The 22,088-nt window shown below is 40.4% G+C and overlaps 1 protein-coding gene across 1 annotated transcript; it reads left to right on the top strand.

Annotated features, from left to right (window-relative positions):
• Nucleotides 1-1,202: 1,202 nt before the first annotated feature.
• Nucleotides 1,203-2,464, top strand: LOC121761928 (probable galacturonosyltransferase-like 1). Its single transcript, XM_042157641.1, has one exon. The coding sequence runs from the start codon at nt 1,316-1,318 to the stop codon at nt 2,297-2,299; it is 984 nt and encodes a 327-aa protein (XP_042013575.1). The 5' UTR covers nt 1,203-1,315; the 3' UTR covers nt 2,300-2,464.
• The last annotated feature ends 19,624 nt before the right edge of the window (nt 2,465-22,088 follow it).

Here is a 22,088-nt window from a genome sequence, read left to right on the forward strand (position 1 = left end):
CCTACCTTACTAGAAAGAAAATAAGTTACCAAAAATAGAATTAGACTATTTTTATATGATGGATCAAAACTAAAAGAGTATCTATTTTTATCTGACAAAAGGAGTACTCCCTCCCTCCCAACTAAGTTGAATCAAAATTTTTGGGCACGGAGATTAAGAAATTGCGTTGAAAAGTGGGAGAAAGAAAAAAGTAGGAAATATAAAGAGAGAGTAAAGTAGGTGATAGAATAAGATAAAAGTGGTTGGATGTTTTGTTTTTTTTTGTCAAAAAGGGAAATGATCTAACTTAGTTGGGACAGATAGAGTATTATAGATAAGTTGGACAGAATAATTTGTTCTTTTTCCAAAGACTTATAAATTAAATAAGATTAATTTATTTTTTTTTATTTTTGTTTATCTTTGGTTAAGCGCCTAATTTGTCAGTTATAACCAATCAGATAGTTGGCTAACGATCTTCATTCGGTCCCGATTAGCTATTTGGGCACTTTCACTAGTTGATTACCTTACTCGACGATTTGGTTATGAACTAAACCGATCATCTTAGCAAACTCAAGAGTATCTTAAACATGTTATCAATTTATTTATTACTTAGAGACTTAAACCTTGTAATTCATAATTTATGAATTCACATATTTACACAGTATCATTTCATAATTTAAAAAATAGAAAAACCAAAAAAATTATCGAATGGAATTGGGCAAAATTGGCGGGTTTAAATCGGAACCACATCCACAATTGCAACCATCGCTTGGTTCAAAATCAAGCCAAAAAAGTGTTTTTACCAATCTACTTTTCTCGGAACCGTAAATGCCAATGAATCAGACTCACCAATTAATGTAAGAACCGGCTCCTAATTGAAGGTAACTTACGTGAGGAATGTCTATATTATAACTATAGGTCACGAATATAAATTCGGCAAATCTCTTTCATGTCGAGTAATTGCACATAACCTTTTTGTTGAGTAATTTGGCTCTTTACATATCTACTAATTATTGCATACAGGTGAGATCTAATTAAATCACCGAAATAAATTCCCTTCGTCATATAAAAAAGAATGGAGAAGAACAATAAGGGGTCCCATCAAACCAAAGGAAGTTTCCATAAAAGATCTAGAATGAGTGTGAAACCTCTAAATCCCCTTCGAAAATCTTTGACTTAGCCCGGCCACCATTAAAATATCATTTTGACATTTTTGTTTTCATGTTTCATTTCGAATCCCAAACCCAAAAGCGTGTCCTTTTTTAACTTCAAACACAATCCCATATCAAATAAAAGACCCCTCTCCCACTCTCTCATTTTCAAAACCTACAATCCAATGAAGAAAATCCCAACACCTCCACTCTTTTCTTTTCTTATCACTCTAATAGTAATATTCTCACATGGTGCAACATCAATCTCCCAACAATTTAGGGAAGCCCCCCAATTCTACAATGCTCCCACATGCCCCAAACTGGGACAGGAGGAGGCAGCGCAGTTGGTTCCAGATGGGCAGATTTGCTCAAGCGAGGCAGTCCACGTGGCAATGACCCTCGACGCCGCCTACCTCCGCGGCTCGATGGCCGCCATCCTGTCCACACTCCAACACACCTCCTGCCCTCAAAACGTCTTCTTCCACTTCGTCGCCTCTGCCTCCGCCAACGCCTCCCTCCTAAGCTCCACCGTCGCCGCCTCCTTCCCGTACCTCAGTTTCCAAATTTACCCCTTCCGAGACTCCGCCGTGGCGTGGCTCATCTCCACCTCCATCCGCTCCGCCCTCGACTGTCCCCTCAACTACGCCCGGAGCTACCTCGCCGACCTCCTCCCCCTCTGCCTCCGCCGCGTCGTCTACCTAGACTCCGACCTCATCCTCCTCGACGACATTTCAAAACTCGCCGACATCCCGCTCACCGGCGGGAAGGTCCTCGCCGCGCCGGAGTACTGCAACGCCAACTTCACCTCCTACTTCACCCCAACGTTCTGGTCAAGCCCTTCCCTCTCCCTCACCTTCGCTAACCGGAAGCCCTGCTACTTCAACACGGGAGTGATGGTCATCGACCTCGAGAAATGGCGCGGCGGCGGATACACGGCGAGGATCGAGGAGTGGATGGAGGTGCAGAACCACAGATGGAACCAGCACGGCCTCGGAGGGGACAACTTCCGAGGCCTGTGCCGCGAGCTTCATCCGGGGCCAGTGAGCCTGCTGCATTGGAGCGGGAAGGGGAAGCCGTGGGCCCGCCTCGACGCCGGCTGCCCCTGCCCGCTCGATGCGCTATGGGCGCCTTACGATTTGCTCAAACCTCCCTATTCCTTCGATTCTTGAAAATCATTCTTTTTTTTTTTATTTTTTTGCTTTCAACTTGTGCATATTAAATTAATATCATCGGAAATGTATACATATTGGATGAGGTTTTGTGTTTGTAATTATATGTTATAGATACATTTTATGATCATTAATTCCAAAAAGTTGGATTATCTCATCTTCAAATTTGTGTGCATTTGATTTTATTCAATTACCTGATTTTTGTGGATTCGTGTTTTAATTTTTGATTCAGGTTAATCGAGTGATTGCCAGCCTGTTTGAAGTTGAATCAAAGTTTTTGCTTTCATGACTGAGATGCTCCACATGACATCAATTATTGTTGATCGAATGTTTCTCTTTCCTTAGTTCTTATATTGAGCTTAAGGTAGAAGGAAGGAGGGTTATAAAAAGTTATTACTCCCTCCGGCTATCAATAAAAGGGAAGTTGATTAAAAAAGCTAATAAAAGGGAAGTTATTAAAAAGCTTAGTGGAATGTGAGTTATACTTTTATACATTATTGTTATACTCTCTTTGTCCCATTCTAAGAGTCCTAATTGAGTTTAACACGAGTTTTAAGAAATGTAAAGAAAAGTTGATGAAAAAATATAGTGAAATGTAGGTCTCATTTTTATGTATTAGTTTTATAATAAAAATGTCAGTGAAATAAGGTTTGTGGAGTGTGGAGCCTATTACCATTTATAGAAGGTCCTAATTGAGACTCCTAAAGTGGGACGGACTAAAATGAATAATCGGGATTTCTAAAGTGTGATGGAAGGAGTAATAAAATGAGAGTGAGATAAGGTTAGTGAAATGTGAGGTCCAATATGAAAATAAGTAAAAAGAACAAAAATGAAATTATAATTAAAAAAAGAATTGAAAAAAATAATTTTGCAAGTATACTAGTCAATTAATGTAGAAACGGCTACATCGTCCCTTTATGAACATGGATATGGAGGACAAACTAGCAAGGAAAGGAAATGAAAGAAAGAAAGCATAAGAATGATTCTAATTTACTTTCATAATATATTATTTGATGCTCTTTTTAATTGCTTTTTTTTAATTATTTCCTTTGATTAATGAAGATGGACAAAAGAGAGCCTGCAATACACGCTGGCCTTTTCGAAAATACCTAACATGGAACAGCTAATTCTAGTTGTTATTCTTATTTTAAAACCAATGTCATATATTGAAATAGTATCAGTTCTATAATTTATAAACTAGATATGATTAATCTAATGAAGTACGATTATATTATGCAAACGCCAGCAGTATTGTCTGACGGTATTTGACTTATAATCTCTACACGCCAAGCTTCTTCTATTTTTCATTCACAACTATGTAGTAATTGCATACTAATTGTAACTTTATTTCTTGCTAAACTATACTCCGGCCATCCGCACTTAGGTGTCTGAGTTTACCATTTTAGTCTGTTTATTATTAGAAATTTTGGTTCACTTTTACAATAAATGGTAGGTAGCTGACTTATTTTGCACTAATTCATTCCAGTAACATTCTGTTATAAAATTAATATATAATGGATCTCACGTTTCACTATTTTTTCCAACCACTTTCCTTTGTATTTCTTAAAATCTGTGCTGAATTCGAATAGGCCTTCTAAAGGTGGACGAAGGGAGTACTAAAAACAAAACAGCTAAAAAAAGAAAAAAAAATACTCACCAAACATTGAAAGGTCGTATCACTGAAATTTGAATACGATTGGTCATGACTTTCAAAATATATCAAATGATGTAAAAAGTGTCAAAATTTGTTTGAAGATGTGTCGGTGGAACAATGAAAGCGCATAGAAACAACCCCACACGAAGATAGGTCGCTTAGATATGTATAAAGTCCACATCTTATAGCACTAGAAGTCAAGCATTTATTTTACAACTATAAATTCGGTAGGGGCCAAGATTCAGAAATTTATACTCTATACTCTTCCATTTATGCTATTGTATTAAGAGAATCTAGCGAGCCTTGTTAAATAAATGGATTGCACACCACTTTTAAAATGATATCGAGATTTTGAAAGAAATCTATAGTGATCTATTATAAATTGATTATAAATTGATGATATGAGAAATGACTTATAAAATTTACATAACAGTTTCAGTTATCTTTTAGCAAAAATGACATATACGATTCAATTAATCCCGTCAATAAACGGACGGACATCTTTTGGACTTTGATTATGGTTAAATTGATCTGGTTTTGTTCAAATGCATTTTCTTTTCTTTTTCGCTTATTTTAGTAAATTGGCATCCATTGAGTATCATCTAAATAGTAATTTGATATTATATTTTTAAATTGTTAAAATTAATCAAAATTTAATTAATCTTCAAATTTTTAATGACTATTATTCTTTAGACTAACATCCATGCCAAATTACTACTCCCTCCGTACCGGCTACGATGACACATTTCTTAGCCGGCACATGATTTTAGGAGTTATTGGTTAAAGTTTTTTAATTGGAGAGAGAAAATATGAGTGTAAATATTAAAATAGAGAGATAAAGAAAGATAGGTATTTTAATAGGAGTGAGAAAAAAGGTTGAGTGTATTAATTGGAGAGAAAAAATTTCAAAAAAAAGAAATGTGTTGGAACAAACTAAAAAGGAAAACATGTCAATTTTAAGCGGGATGGAGGGAGTAACATTCATTAACAATAACTAAAATCGAGTCAACTTATGTATAATTTTAATAATATCCAACAGCAATAAACATGAAACTATCTATCTCATAATTTATGGAATATAAAAGTTCATATCCACAAAAAAACACATCAAACTATTTATTTAAATAAGAGCATTCGCAACCGATGTTTTCGATCATGTTTCAAGGTTTCAAGGTGACGGTGCCTGGAAAGGAAAGTCCGAGTGACAATTTATGGATAAAAATGAAGTATTTTTTAGATTTATCTATATAAATGATGTTGTCTTGCCATAAATGATTTGTTTTATATGATGTCTATCTGTTTTGGTTATACCAAAAGTATTATGCCAAAAGTTATTAATCGAATTCGGGCTCAGTAAAGAGAGAGTCCCTACTCGAATTAGTGTACACGTGGACTGTATGTCATCGTAGGGGTTGGCCGGTCCGGTGACCATAGAAAGTGACAACTTTTTCGGCACAATATGTTCAGATATGGCTAATTACAAAAAAAAAACTTAGACTGTACAGTCAAACTTTAGTTCATAAGGAATTTTGTAAGCTTGGGTCTTTTAAGAAAATCGACAAGTATTACTATGATGGCTTGATGATATTCTCAATTGTATAATTGTATATTTAGCAATGTGTTCACCGAATAACTTTGTACTCAGTCATGCATATATATCTAACGTGCATGTGTGATTGAATGAAAGGTGCTGCTCCAAATGGGCTTACTCCTGTGTTTGTGAAGTACTATCAGAGGTTCATATTTTCAAACATGGAACCGCATTCAGTTGTTTACACTGTTCTTTGAAGCAAGATAATTCATTATTTTTATGAAGGCTTTGAAGCAAGTTAATTCATTATTCTATTCAAGTATTGCTTTTTTGACATAACTAAGTTATATGATTGATCCATGTATCCTTTCCCGTTTCTATCCCTTCTCCTTAATTACCACCCCTAGTCACGGTTTATCGGGCTATGTTATTCTTAGCAAATTGCAGACATGACAAACCCGTAAGCCAAATTCTTGAAAATTCCTTGTTGACAGTGACATATTAACTCCAACACCTTTTGTCACGACCTCCTTTACTAAGGATAGTGAAAGCTGCTTTTTAAACTGAAGTACTCAGAGTTCACATGTAAATTAAAACATGTAGAGCATACGCAACTTGATCAGGTCAGACAATAGACGGTTCAAGCTGGCTGATAACTACTGGTAGCTGGGTGTGTGAACGGAGAGACTTAGGGCTTTCAACACCTTAACCTACAATACTATGACTAGTAAAGGGAAGTAAAGGTCGAATCCCTTAGGGACAGATGCGAGTGGAATTGGAATTGAGACATTTGGTAGGTTTGGTTGCGGCCTCGCTTTTTAGAGGGTTAAGTTTAAACTAAGGAATATGAATTGCTCAACTGGCTAAACTAAACTGATCACAGACATTAAAACTAAGGAACAAACGACTTGATCAACTAAACCTAGAGCGGAAAGGTAAAAGTAACTTGGGATCACTGACACAAAATAAGCGCACTACCTAAAAGCTATAAACATCGAAAAGGTAACAGAGACTGCAATTCTAACAAACTAGTACCTTTTTTTTCGCTAACCAGCTAAATAAAAATAACGAAAGCAGATCTAAACAGAGCAACAAACATAAAAATAGAAATCAGATAAAACGAACACAGATTCATACGAAATCGACATAAAGAAAAGCAGATCTAAAGTATCTAACCTATTCTCATCCAAGTTGACGAACTAAAATGTAAATCTACCTACGAGAAAACATAAATAAGGCGGAACTAAAGCAATAAAAAAGAGAACATTAGATCCAACACAACTTTAACTAAAAACTCCATTTCATAAATGATCTTCGGTAAACGTAACTAGAACAGAATTTCAAACAAGGATTTAAAGAGCGATTAACAATGGAAAGGAAACTAGAGTAGCAACTGGAGGAAAAACATTAAAAACAACTAAGCTACTAAAAAGATGATCTGAAAACAGAATAAAATTATTTTAACTCCCTCGGGGTGCAACAAAAACTCCAACTACTAAGAATTCTACGCAGATCCAGGTCCCTTCTCCCTTTACGAGGAAGAAGAGATGAAAACAGAGGTGGAAACGGCGACTCCTGCTGCTAGCTCCTTACTCCATGCTAAGAAAAATAAGGTGAGAATGAGGTGACTGAAAGTGATGATGGTGTCCCCCCTTCTTGTGCACACTCTCTACGTATTTATAGGATGATGTTGGGCCCAACTCCCTAGGTTAAGCCCATCCTGTCTTGATATTTATGCCCTTGAGGTAGCATCTTTTCTTCTCTCTCATGTGACTCATGACTTCATGTGGTGAACTTCACTTGATCAATTTGTCGGCTAGGCAGGCTTCACTGCTTGTACGCAACTGATCAACTTGGCTTTGTTTCTAGCCATTTTTTCACTTCTTTCCAGAGTTGATCAAGTTGATCCTGCACTTGCCGTTTCTACATTTAATAACCCATGCACACTCAAATTCACCATTCTTTTTGCACATTATATGTCATGTTAGTGTAATAAACCCTACAAAACTATGATTGTAACGAGCCCTATCAAACTGCTCACACTTAAACCATGCTTGTCCTCAAGTATGAAAGAACATCAAGAAAAGGGGAAGTTACATGCCTGGGTCCCTGATCAACTCCTAAAACAAACAGACTCACAGATATTCACATAACTGACTTGAAAACAACACTTAAACAAATATTTATATCTCCATGTTTGAAACAGGCTCAACTTCTAGTAATATTCCCTACAAGCTTAAGGTAATTCCAAATATTTTGCAGTCTCAAATTCCTCCCTCCCCTTTTGTTCAGTCTGATCAGCCTATCAATTCGTCAAGATAGCCCATACTCTAGCCAACTGTTGAATTCACCCGGACACTCATTTCTCACCACAGATGTTAGGACCATTCACTCATTCATTTTGCCATACCACTAATGCTTGAGTTCCATAGGCACAGATTAGTTCCTTAAAGTCTTTTATTAGGGTTTTAATGGGGCCAGGGGTTGTGATGTAGATAGGTAGGGTCCTATGGGTCCTAAGTTCATAAAAATCTTGTAAAACGACTAAGGACATGTGAGCTCAGGAACAAAAGTGGAGCAGCCTCCCTATTACATCTGCAAACATCCCTTGGCCATTTTGGCCTTATTTATCTTTTCTACTACAGGGTCAGGTTACATAATTTCATGCCCTGTTTCACAAAATTAATTTTTTTTAGGGTCAGGTTACACATTCTCCTGCCCCTTTATTCAACTACTATTACTCTCTCTTTTTCTGGGTCAGGTTCTAAGTGCCTGCCCTTTTCTTTTTACTACCGTCTTAACTATAACTCATTATTTCCTATCCCTTCTACCCTTATTGTTTAGCTGCTCCATTCTATCCCCTTACTCACATGGCGTAGAGGCTCATGGTTTCAACAGAAGGTGAATTCATAATGTAAGCTTAAATTGGGTAACTAGAGGGTGCCTTTACAATGAGGTGGGTTCTTCTGGTTCGAAAAGAAAGAGACCCAACTGGTTATTTCCTATTGCCTTTAGTCCTCACTAGCATATGTCATTTTCCTCTCAGCATCAAGTGACAGCCACTCTTTTTTTTGTTTTAGTAGAAAGTGTTCTACTCTGGCTTATAACTCATTTTTAGAGGGCTTCACAGTTGGCTAAAAATCTTGGCTTTTCCATCGTTCTTACTTCGTCCAGACTGACTTCGACTTATTTTTCAAAAGAGGGGTCTCACAGTTCAACATGCATTTTTCTTCGACTTATTTATGCCTTCTGTTATTGCCAGCTCATTCATGTTTTCCTAACATAATTAGGACAAGCACATAAGGACTGATTCGACATGCTTCGCTCAAATGACTCACTATTCTACCAACTGACCTATCAACTGATTAAGTTATGATTCGACATGCTTCGCTTAGTTGACTCAGATGATTTAACAGGTAGAAAAGGTAAACATAGATATGTCAAGTCATGCTTATGTCGAAATACTCCACACTATTGCCCCCCTCTCACTTTATCTTAGCTTGCCCTCAAGCTAGCATGATAGAGTGGAAAAGAGTTTTAAATGCTACAACAACAGATACTCTAAAAACCTAGAAACCCTATTATCAGAAAAAAAAACTTCTCATACTTAGACCGAGCATTAGGCTAAGTGGGAAAAATCAGCACAACAAACATAGAAAACATATAAACAAGACACAAACTTCTCACACTTAGACTGGGCACCATGCTAAGTGTGATGAAGGCAAGACAGACACATATATATACATAAACAAAAAACTGAAATTACTTCATCAATGGGGGGGGGTTCATCTCCCTGGCTGATCCCTCCTGGAGTCAGCTGTTCTGGGGTGGGAGTCATCTCATCCAGCCGGACGTCTGCTGCTTGCTCCTTGGGCTGCATGCTGTGGAGTCCTTTGCCTCTGCGGGATTAACTCTCTGGCCATTAGGGTCATCATCTCTCGCACCACGTAGACCGATGTTCTAACATCCTCATTATATTTCATCTGTTCCTCTGTCTATGATGTTAGCAACTGCGCCTGGGCCTCAGAGCTCCGAGCTATTTTCTCAGTATTCAGAGCTATTCGCTCCAACAGCCCTTCCATTATGGCCCTCCAATCATCTAGATGTCCCACCAGCTCCATAAGGCTGGCATGTCCTGGAGACACCTCAGGTGCAGTGGATGTAGAAGGCATAGTAGGTTCGGCTTGTGCTCTTGTCTCCTTCTCCTTCTCAGCTTCAACCACCTCCATCTGTTTCCTCTTAGTTTTCTTCTTGACAGCCCCCACCATCTGTGAACCTAGCCTAGTCACCTCATAGAATTGAAGTATGCCGCCCTTCTGTACCAAGACACCTACATTCGTGAGGAATTGTACACCAAACAACTCCGGTTTAGGGTAGTAGGTCATCCTGTGTATCCTTTCTACGATGGTCATTTCTATACAGTTCTTGAAAATGGCCCCTAGGATATGACAGCCATTCAGATTGCAGGCAGCGCGGCTAGAGATAGACTGACAGGTGCGGGCAAGCCAATATCCCAAGTGCACCTTCCTCTTTTTCATCATACACCACATGAAGTATAATTCAGCTTGGCGATAGTGTTGGCTTGGCCTAGCAGATTTGCGCTTACAAAGACTTAGTCTAAACGGAGGATGGGATTCTTGATGCAATCAGTTGTGGATGTTGTTGGTCAATAAGCCTTAGTGCCCCTTGGAACCATTTCTTCCCAAGCGGCTTGCTCATTGAATTCTGGAATATCCTTTGGAGGACCAATGTCTCTCTCAAACCATTCAACCTCTTGGTCCGCAGTGTACAAGACAAATCTTACCGACCACTCCCTGATGCTCATCATCACCTCTCTCGTAAATAGCCAGAAGCTGATAGACTTGGCTCCTACATCAGTCGAGCATGTGAAATGGAATGAAGTGAAGAACTCCTGGGCCAACTCTATTGGCATCGCTGGTGTGTTCAGAACCAAAAGCCAATCGAATCTTATCCCAGTAATATACTCCATGAATTCCTCTATTGCCTCTAGTTCTTCCAAGGCAGGTTGGTTCAGTCATCTTCCAGACCTTGCTTTCCTGCCCCGTTCTATCTTGGCTACACATTCCTTTGTTATCTGGGGGTCGTCGAATGTGATCAGTCGTTCGAGTAGATCATTGTCCAGACAAACCTGCATCTTCTCAAATTGTATTTTAGCCAATTCTGGCCTTTGCTCAGACATACTCCTCACCCTATTGTTCCTTCGCTTAGATCTGCGCTCCATCCTCAACTCCTCTTCTTCCTCATCATCATCCTCCTCAATCCTCTGCCTTCCTTCGTGGATCATCAGAGTTGATGAAGCCTGTCGTGGCTTCTTTTTCACTGGGGTGGCGATGGCCTTCCCCTTTCTTTTTCGCTCTTTCATGTCTCTTTCACTTTCTTCCACCGCAGCAGGTGGATCTGGCTGCTCATAGCTAGGCACTGCATCCACTGGTGTGAAGATGACCTCTTCTTCTTCCTCAGGTTCGTCATCAATCAGGAGCCTTCTCCTGCGACGCGTAGGTCCTACAGCAATATTTACATCTTCCCATGCTCTCTGCCCAGGGGTTTCCCTTGATTGTTCCTTTGTAGATCTCTTGCATGAGGTCTCTTCTCTAGCGAGCCTCCGCTGATAAATGTGGACGGTTGCAGATCTTGCTCTAGCAACCTCATCTCTAGGAGCTACCTTCTCAGTCTTCAATTCTTCATCCGTTATGATCACCACTTCTCTACTCTCTGGTGCAGTTGTGTTTATTGCAATGCGCTTAGCAGGGCTTGTTCACACCCCCTCAGTAGGGTGCACCTCTTCCATTATCTCTAGTGTTTCATCAGTAGCTTTCTCTACCCTCTCAGTAGGGTTCCATTCAACAGTCCTACCACCATCCGCCTCCATATCAGCAGCCTCAGAATTCATTGCCGCCAAATTCACTGCGACTTCTTCAAGCGTGAGCAGGGGTTGCTCGGCTTCCTCCATTAGCTCATTTACTTTAGCAGCTTCCATGGGAACTAACTCTGCTTAAATCTCCTCCGGCTCTTCAGCCATTGAGCTTGGCTCCGCCTCCGTGTCTATTTGTCTGATAATCTCCAGAAACTCATCCTGTTGTACGGTAGGCTCATCTGCGTTCTTCCCTGCACCGGGTAGCTGTTGTTCAACCTCTTCGCCCTGTTCCACTACTTCACTCATTCTCATCCTCTCTGCTTCTTCGTATTCGTTACCATCAATTGTTTCCCCACTACAAGTTTCTAGATTTGTACATCATCAGTCGGTGGTAGGGTAGGTATGACTCCCATTTGAGCTAGCAACAGCGTAGCATCGACATCGGGTTTCAGGCTTTCAGCCCCTGGAGGAACTTCCTTAACCACTCCAGGGAGATTGTGACTGTGGTTTGACTGCTACTCCCAACGATTTGGGGTGTTGTGTTGGACGGGATTGCACCTGACATGTCAACTCCTTGCTGTGTGGGTTTCGAAATTCCGGCGGATTTGGGCACGGAGACACTTCCTGAAGCATTCTGTGACTTTCCTTCCATTTCCTCGGTGGATTGTGATGGATTTAGGAGCTAGGGTTTGCTTTCACCGGAATCTGCTGAGAGAAATTGTGGTGAGAAATTTGGGGAGTAGTTGGGGGAGTGGAGTTTGGAGGTTTCAAATATCACTATTCTATTCGAGACTCTGCAGTTTCCCTCCTAAAATCTCCGTTTCCCCCATTTTTTCCCTACACGCTCCGGTCATCCCCTCTTTTCAATACTTAGCGAAAATTAGAAAATTTTATCTATAACTTGGGAATTCAGACCAGTTGGATCAGGTAAGATTTTAAACTTTCCGAAGAGTGTAGCTTGCTCCACCTGATCTGAATCCCTGAAAATATTTTTTTCGATTTTTGAAACTTTTACTTTGTTTGAATTTTCATTTTAAAACTGAAAAAGACACTATTCACAACTATGTACAAGCCTTGTAACTGTTCTAGAGGTTCACTTGATCCATTCATTATTCGACATGCTTCGTCCAACTGATCAAGTGGATCACCTAGAACATTTGCAAGCTGATCGACTTAGGCGAGAACATCAGTTGTGCACCCTTGAAGTTGTCCATAAATGGTTTCACCCGATGTCCATTAACCATAAAACGGGTAGAGTTAGGATCACTCCCTTGAAGTTCCATGGCCCCATTCGCTCTCACGGAGATGATGGTATATGGTCCCGTCCACTTGGATTTCAACTTTCCCGGAATCAGCTTGAGTCTTGATTGAAACATCAGAACTTTTTGTCCCACCTGCAATTCCTTGACCCGAAGGTTTTTGTCATGCCACAGTTTGGTTTTCTCCTTGTACCACATGGCAGCGTCATATGACTAAAGTCTAAGTTCCTCCAGTTCTTGTAACTGAAACTTCCGTTCCTCCTCACATGCTTAGGGCTTCATATTCATCTCCTTTACTGCCCAATAAGCCTTATGTTCAATGCCAAATATAAGCCTGTAGGGCGTCATTCCAACGGGAGTTTTGAACGCAGTTCGATAAGCCCATAAAACATCGTCGAGTCGGTTGCTCCAATCTTTCCTAGAAGGGTTTACTGTTTTTTCCAAAATAGCCTTGATTTCCATGTTTGAGATCTCTGCTTGCCCATTTTCCTGAGGGTGATAAGGAGCAGATAGCCTCTGATGAACCCCATACTTTCTCATCAGTGCTTCGATAGTTCGGTTGCAGAAATGGGTTCCCTAATCAGATATAATAGCTCGGGGTACTCCATATCCATTGAAAATGTTGGCCTTTAGGAATTTCGCAACTTCTTTTGACTCACATGATCTTGTAGCTTTAGCCTCTATCTATTTAGACACATAATCCACTACAACCAATATATAAGTGTTCCCATATGATGGTGGGAAGGGCCCCATGAAATCCATTCCCCAAACATCGAAAATCTCACAAACTACAACAGGTATCTGCGGCATCTCATCCCTAGCAGAAATTCCCCATGTCAGCTGACATTGATTACACCTCCTGCAAAACTCATAGGCATCCTTGTGCAAGTCTGGCCAATATAAACCACTACCGAGGACTTTCCTGGCTGTCTTTTTCGGACCGAAGTGACCACCGCAGGTGAGAGACTGACAATGAATCAATATATCTTCTCGATCCCACTCAGGGATGCACCTTCGGATGACTTGATCAACTCCCGTTTTCCATAGATAAGGGTTATCCCAGAAATAGTATTTTGCTTCACTCTTAATCTTTAATCTCTGCGCTCTGGTCACCTCTGGTGTAGAAGGCAGTTCTCCAGTTAACAAGTAGTTCGCTATATCAGCGAACCACAGTTTAGATTTCCTTTTGCTTAGTTCATTTAAAAAGGCTACTGGATCAGCTGCGTCGAGCACATCCTTCCAGCTGATCAAGACATTCGATACTTGGGCAAAATACAGGTGCTCCACTGGAAAAGCGTCGGGCACATCTTCTTTATCCTCTCCTTGATTTATTCTGCTTAAGTGGTGAGCCACTCTATTCTCTGACCCAGCTTTTTCCTTTGCCCCCCAATCAAATTCTTGCAGTAATAACACCCAACGGATCAGTCTGGGCTTTGACTCTTTTTTCGCCAAGAGGTATTTGATTGCTGCATGGTCAGTATAAACAATAACTTTGGACCTAAGTAAGTAAGGGAGAAAATTTTCAAAAGAGTACACTATAGCCAGCATCTCCTTCTCAGTTGTATCATAGTTCTTCTGAGTCTGATTGAGAGAGAAGCATAAAAGATGACATAACTTTTCCCATCTATTTCTGTCCACGGAATGCTCCCACTGCAAAGTCGCTAGCTTCGCTGATAAGTCGTATTCTTGGCCTTGGTTACTGGTCAATATGATGTGCATAATTGATTATATCTGCAAAACAGTTGCACAAAGTGTGCAGGTTGAGTGTTCTAGCCAGTAGGCAAAGCTTCAGATACTTCAGGTGAAAAGGGCGTCAGAATGATTACGTACTGACCAGTATACATGCAAAAATGGCTCGGGAAGGAGAAGAAGGATAGCTGGGACTGATCAACCACAATTAAGAGCAAAGAAGTCATCTCGCCACAAGGTTTTACCATAAAATCAAGGGTAAGCCTCCCTATAAAAGGAAGCCACTTGGAGAGAGAGGGCACGGATAATTTTCATCATCATCACTCTTAGGTAGAATTCTCTCGGTAGTTCAGTCCTTCAGCCCAGTCCAGAGTCTCGTTCCTCGCCACAGCCATGGTCACTTGAAGATCATCAGTTCGCCGGAGTTCCATTCTCTCGTTCCAGCCAGTTTATTCCGTAGTCGTAGCAGTTCCATCGCCCGGAGTGGCAAAACAATCTTTATTTGCTTTCTAGTTAATCTTGTTTGTTTTCTCTACGTTGGATCTTTCGCATTTCCAGTATTTTGCTTATTTTGAAGCCTTGGTTGTGATCCAAACATTTTCTAAATGCTATGAAGTTGTTTTCCAACATCGGTTCGTGTTTGTTTTCGCTTCTTTCTGCCTAGATAGCTTAGATCTAGCTGTTACGGTAATTTCCAGTGTGGAATCGCATGTTTTAACTTCTGTAGTTGATCTCTCTGAGTTTGCAAGTCTAGATAGCTGTTAGATTTTAGATCTGAATTAGTTAACTGTGAAAACCCAGTTTACGTGATTTCTGACACCCTGCATGTTGACCAGTAAGCATAATTGCAGTTTCAGTGTTCGATCTTTTGATTCGAAGTTTTAATTGTAGATCTGAGCTGTGAAGTTTGTGAATCTGTGTTTCTCGTTCATGAAATCTGAGATTGTTGATCTGAGTTTATTCATGTTGAAGAAGATAACATCCACATCCAAGTTTGGGACCACTTTTACTTTTTAGTTACTTTTGCTTTTGTCCTTTACTTTTTCTACCTTTTCAGCTGGTACCCTACAGATCTGTCAGTCTAGTCACCTAACTACCTCTTTTCCTCTGATATTCTGTTTAACCTTTTATAGTAAACTAGTACTTTCCATATACTTCCTGAAAACCATGTTCCTCACTTTCCACGTACACAGCCGCCTGTCCAACACCTTTCCCACCTCCTAGTTAGTAGAGTACCACCTTAAATTCCAGTCTAGATAAGTCTCAACCCAAAGCGTGGTAGCTAACCAAACCTTTCCAGAATATCACCACAGTTCCCAAAACGCATTCATCTCTGTGGGATTCGACCCCTACCTTCACTATACTACCCAGTAGAAGAGAGTTGAGGAATTATTGATACCAGGTTCAGGTTTAGCAGGGGATTGTTTCATCCTGATCAGTAGGATACATCCTTGTTTGAAAGACACCTACGCAAACCTGCTCTTTCAAATGGCGCCGTTGCCGGGGATGAATGGCGTTATTAGCTGTTATTGAGAGTGATATTTTGGCGTATATACTGTTCATAATTTTTCTCTTTTCTTTTCGTTTCAGTTTATGAGCAGCAGCTCGGCTCCTGACCAGTGGAGGCCGAAGATACTTCAGCGAGGATCTATACTCGTAACCACTCGATCCGGCTTGTCGACGGCTTTGTCTGACTTAGGTTCGAGTAGTGACGAGGAGCAATACACCATAGAAGGACCAATACCGGAAGAGGTACCGAGGATAGAGGGAAACCCGAGAAGGATGGCCGCTCAAGGAGAAGAAGATCCTGAGATCGGGACGCTGAATGCACATACTGAGGGAGAACCACCTCAAGCCATAGTTGTGACCCCAGGGCAAACTGCCTGTGATGTGAAGCCTCATGTGATCGTAATTCTGCCTACATACTGCGGGAAGAGTTGCGAAGGGCCTTACGAGTTCCTTCATGAGTTTTGTAAGATTTGTAGAGCGCAGAGGAGGCCAGCAGGGGCGACTGAGGATGATTACAGATTGAAGGCTTTGCCGTTCGTTTTGAAAGGGGAGGCAAACACCTGGTTCATGCGCCTGCCCCCCGACTCCATTAAGAGTTGGGCCGATTTCAAGTCAGTGTTCCTAGGCGAGTTTTTCCCGTCATCCAAGATAAGCGCACTGAAGAGGGAAATAACTAGTGTGAAGCAAGGGTACGATAAACCCTTGAGCGATTATTGGGCGAGGTATATGGGCCTTTTAGATGCATGTCCCAATCATCGCATGGCGGACATTAAGATACATCATACCTTCTATGAGGGGATGAACATAACAACCAAGGACCTGACCAATTCGTCGTCGGGAGGAAGCTTCACGCAGCTACGGGTCAGCGAAGCAAAGAGGGTCCTAAGGAAGCTACTGAGTGCGAAGAAGGAGTATGACCATTCAAGGGATGAATACAACCGAGAAAGGGTTGCAAGTGCCTCGTCTACTGACCAGGAGCAGAAGCTTGAATAGAAGATGGATGAGCTGAAGAAGTCACTCCTGAGCGCAATCGAGGAGAATACACCGCCGACTTCCCCAGTTGGGAACTACAAGGGTGCAGAACAGGGAAACCAAGGACCTAGCTATGATCAGCCAAACGACTTGGTCAGTATGGAGCAAGTCAACGCTGTCGGGTACTACAATTCTAGTGGGCACTGGATCCAAGGGAGACAACGAGATGCACCATGGAGGGATCACCCAAATTTTCGATGGGGAGATGAGAACCAAAATCAAAACCAAGGTCAAGGTCAGAACCAATATAACCCCCACTCGAACTAAAACCCCAACCGTGGGATAGCAAACCCGGACCACCAGTTCAACTGGTCAGGAAAGAACCAACAATCCCAAAACCAACACCCACAAAACCAGAACCAAAACCCTGTTTATGTACCACCCCACCTGAGAAACTTCCAAAATCACCAAAATCAGCCGAATCAAGCACCCCAACACCATCAGAACCAAAATCAGTTCCAAAACCAAAATCAGAATCAATCTCACCAAGACCAGTATAACCAATACCCACCTAACCAGAACCAGCAAAACTTCCAAAATTTCCAGCCCAACCAAAGTTCCCATTATAACCAGCACCAAGGCCCAAATCAGTCACAATATCCCAACAGGACAAGACGATCCATGGAGGACATGATGGGAGAATTGCTCGCGTCGCAGCAAGGTATCAAGGGCGAGTTGCAATCCCACAACGAAGTAGTGCAGGGGATGCTAAATGCCCAGAAGGAACATAAAGCCAACATGGATATGATGAATAGGCAGTTGGCCCAACTGGCCAGTTCGATGGGTGAAATAAGAGGAAATGCAGGGAAACTCCCGTCTACAGTCCAAATACCCGAAAAGGTGAATGTGGGTAAGGTTACATTGAGGTCAGGAACTACTTATGATGGACCTCGACCGAAACAACCAAGTGGAGAGCCGAGTGGAACGAAGATAGGGGGCGACACCATCTCAGTGGAAGAGCTTAAGAGATCCATGCCTCGGATGCAGGACCCATTTTTCTTGGGGGATATGCCATGTGGAGGAGGTGAACCCGAGAACGTACTGGGCAGGAAGGAACCCCATCAAGAGGTAGAATCCAGAACGGAGGCTCAGACCCAGAATTTGCCCAAGGAAGATTCCAAGAAGGTTGCTGAGGGACCGATAGAGGAGAAAAAGGGGGAGAAACCATTCCCTTTCCGCTTTGTTACAAAAAGAAAGAAGGATAACCCGGTGGACTACTTGTCGATTTTTGGGAAATTGGATGTCACTATACCATTCCTCCAAGCCGTAAAGCTACCCCCACTTGGGAAATTCATTAAGGAATTCATAGTAGGGAAAGCACAGGAGGATGGAAAGATCATGGTAGAAGGGACCGTCAGCAATTGTGCAGGAGAAGCTACCGCCCAAGAGGGCTGATCCAGGTATGTTCACTTTGCCTATAACTATAGGAGATGTGAAAGTCGAGCATGCAATGTGTGATCTTGGAGCTTCTATTAATGTCATGCCTTTGTCGATCTATAACCGATTGAAGGGAGTTAGATTGTCGAATACTAGGGTGTTGATCCAACTGGCTGATAGGTCATGCATAAGTCCGGAGGGTGTTTTAGAGAATGTGTTGGTTAGAGTGCATGATTTGACCTACCCTGCTGACTTTTATGTGATCAAAATGAGTGAGTCCGAGGCTAGGGAATCGAGTGTCATATTGTTAGGAAGGCCATTTTTGAGGACGGCCAAGACAATAGTAGACATGGCTGAGGGAATAATTTGCATTGATTTTCATGGGGAGAAGTTTACTTTTGATATCAATGAGGCCATGAAGAAGCCTATTGATTCTGAAAATGTATGCTATGTTGATGTGATTGACCCCTTAGTCCAAGATTTTCTTGAGACCGAACTATTGCAGGAGAAATTCCAAGCTTTGGATGTGTATGAGCTATTGGGGTTTTATAGCCCCTTGCACAGCGGAAGACTTGTACAAACAAATAAATCAGACGTAGGATCTATTTGACAAATTACGGGATTAATCAATTCACATGTTAACACAAAATTGCATGCTCATAGAATATAAATCCTAAATATGAATTCTACGGAGTTAGCCAATTTACCTCGTTGATTCTCCAAAGAATCGTTGATTGCTTGCGCCTTCTCCACGATGATCTTCAATACTAGACCACAGATCTTCTGACTGATGTCCCGAACTGTATCTCGACATCAGGGTGGGCTGATCTTATCGAAACACTAGGACTCGAATAAAGAAGACAGATCTTTCTCACGGAGGAGAGCTGAAAAACTCACGGAGGAGAAACTAAGAGAATTTTCGAGCTCCTCTTGATAATAGAGGGGACGAAAATTATCTCTCTAAAATTGTGTTTTCTGTCTCTTTTATTCTCCTATTTATAATAGTTCATATTGGGCCCAGTCAGGGATCTATGGAAGGTTTTGGATATGGGCTCCCCCAATTAGCTTTTTACTAATTAAATTGAACCCACAATTTAATACAAGCTTATATTGGAATATTACGAGCAGCCACTACAGAAGTAATATTGAACTCCCCATCCAAATCCGAAATTATAAGTATTCTGGGTTTCCATTTTGTTTATAATTTATTTCCCGCGCTTAAGATATAAATGCCCATTAATTAATTAAAGTCTGCTATGGACTTAATTAATTAACATCTTATTAATTCCAAGAGTAGACTTAGCAAGAAACACTTATTTATTATTCATAGAGTAATAAAACTCCAACTGGCCAGTTTCCGAATAATAAAACCTTGTTCAAGCTCCTCTTGAGGACATTATCAAACGAGTCTCACCTCGTGCACGATTCAATATAATAGCAATCCTAGCACCACTAGATAATGATCACCACTACCCAATATACCTGGATCGTTGGGTGACGAAAAACCCGCACCTTTGGTAAGTCAAAGTAGTAGATACTCAATGTCGTATGCTCAATGCTAACATATGTAGATTAAGAAATTAATTATCAAGACCTCGTCTTTCAGTAGATAGCATAATGACTAGTCTTGTTGTTAGATCCATTTAGTGCTATACCACACCAACGTCATCTTATTTCAATAAGGCTTAGAAATAATCGGACTGACATTGCAACCTTTCACGATAGGTAGCCAAAGCCTATCTAGGTTGTGAAATTCTTCTTTTTCTTTTGCAAAGCATTGCATAGAACCGACTGTAGTTACCTTAAAGTGGACGACGCCCACAACCAGTTTACTAAGCAAAAGACTTAGGCTTTGTTTACTTCTTATGCTTTTAAATGTTTATAAAATTTCTTATAAACGCACAAGCAAACACAATGTAATAATATATTGATTCTATTCATGCAAACTGGTCGAATGATACTGAATCGGGTCAAAAGTGAACTGTAGAGTTTTTTTCGTACACAAGCAAGATTCTATTCGTGCGAACTTGCTCGAAACATGCTTTTCAGTATACTAAACCTAACAATCTCCCACTTATACTCAAAACATGCTTTCGAGTATACCCACTGCCAAAAACTCTCCCACTTATACACAAAGCAGGTATTGGAGCTAGATATATCGAACTACCATTCATTTCACATCATGTTTAAAACATGTTGCCACAAAGGCATTTTTCTGTGAAAAATCTGCTCGGTTGTTCTCTGATAATATCTTTTGCGTCACTATGTCTTTGCTGCGTACTTGATCTTTAATTAATTTCATCTCTCTATGTGATTGTTTAGCTTATGATCTCGTGTTCCTTTTGAGTTAGCCTTTGCTAGAGTAAAAATACTCATAGGTATACTCAAACTTACGATCAAAGCTACTAGGAGTATACTCATAATGTAAACACATAAACTGAGGATGACTTACTCGATCACTGATTAGTCATAAGACTTAGTCAGTGTAACCCCAAGGACATTACATGAATGACTGGTAAACTAGAATATAGCGATTAGTCTTTCTCAAGTACTATGGTATATTCATTACCTCATTCAAAGTCCTTTGCCATGGTTAATATGATATATACTTGCTATGCAAAAGCACAACTAATATCAAACTTAGTACACATCATAGCATACATGAGACATCTATCTGCAGAACTAGTCTCATAATTCTTGTTCTCACTAAGCGTCAAACGACACTTGACTAGAGACAAGACAATTCCATCTTGAAAGGTAGAAACCTTTGCATAGAAATTCTAATGCTAAAATGTTCCAAGCTGTGTGTAGATATAGGATTCCTAAGAGAATCTCAACATTCTTTCTAGCAATCTTAAAGACTTAGATGCTTAGAATGTAATTAGTTTCTCTTAAATCCTTTATCTTAAACTAGGTAGACAACCAGTTTCCTACGCTAGATGCCAATCTTAGTTGTTTGCAACTTTTGTAGATTTCATCATCGTAGAGTACCAATAATACTATATTTAATGCACTTTCAACTTCCTTGTGCTTACAACACATTTAAGTGCACATGTCAAATTTCAAACATTTGACAATCTTGATAAAACACATATACTCTGACTTAGACGCTTGCCAAAGACCACAAAGGTCTTCATAAGCTTCCAATAATGTGTTCATTGCCCTTTATTACATACACATTAGGATGTTCCATGTAGATGATTTCCTCAAGACTTCTATTAATAGAAAGCTGTCTTGACAATCATAATACATACATTCTAATTTACGTAAGTACTGATAGACAGAAGGATCGAACAAATCTTGGCACAACGACAGCAGGAAGATGATATTTTTCTTTGGGCATAGCCCATTGTCATTGTCTAGCCATTTGAGATCCACATTTACACTTGCAAATGTACTAGCTCCCACTGACTGACACAACCTGTAGGTAGTATTGCAAGTCTTGTAAAACATGTTGTCTATCTAAGATTGTAGTTTGGAATCTATCACCTTTCCAAGGATGAATATCCAAATGAACCAATTATACATTGTAGTTAAAGGGATTATGTTCAAGTTAATCTAAGACCGAGTCTTTCGACACTCTTAGACCCATGAACTTGTCATGTTCCTGGGAACGCTCCCACTACGACATGGTTCTTACAATCTTAGGTGTTGAAGTTGATTTTATTAGTGCAAAAGTTTCTAATGGTATGACTCTTTGGTAATATGGAAAATCCGATATCTCTCTATGTCCTGAGAGGTATCACGCTGTTAGGCTTTTAGTTCCATTCTTGATCTTCATACAAGAATAATATCTTTGAAGATTACAGAACTTATAATCTTACATTATTTGGGACAACATACCTCAGTACTCAACTCCAATT

The sequence above is a fragment of the Salvia splendens genome, chromosome 13 (genome assembly GCF_004379255.2).
Source record: "Salvia splendens isolate huo1 chromosome 13, SspV2, whole genome shotgun sequence".
Classification (NCBI taxonomy): domain Eukaryota; kingdom Viridiplantae; phylum Streptophyta; class Magnoliopsida; order Lamiales; family Lamiaceae; genus Salvia; species Salvia splendens.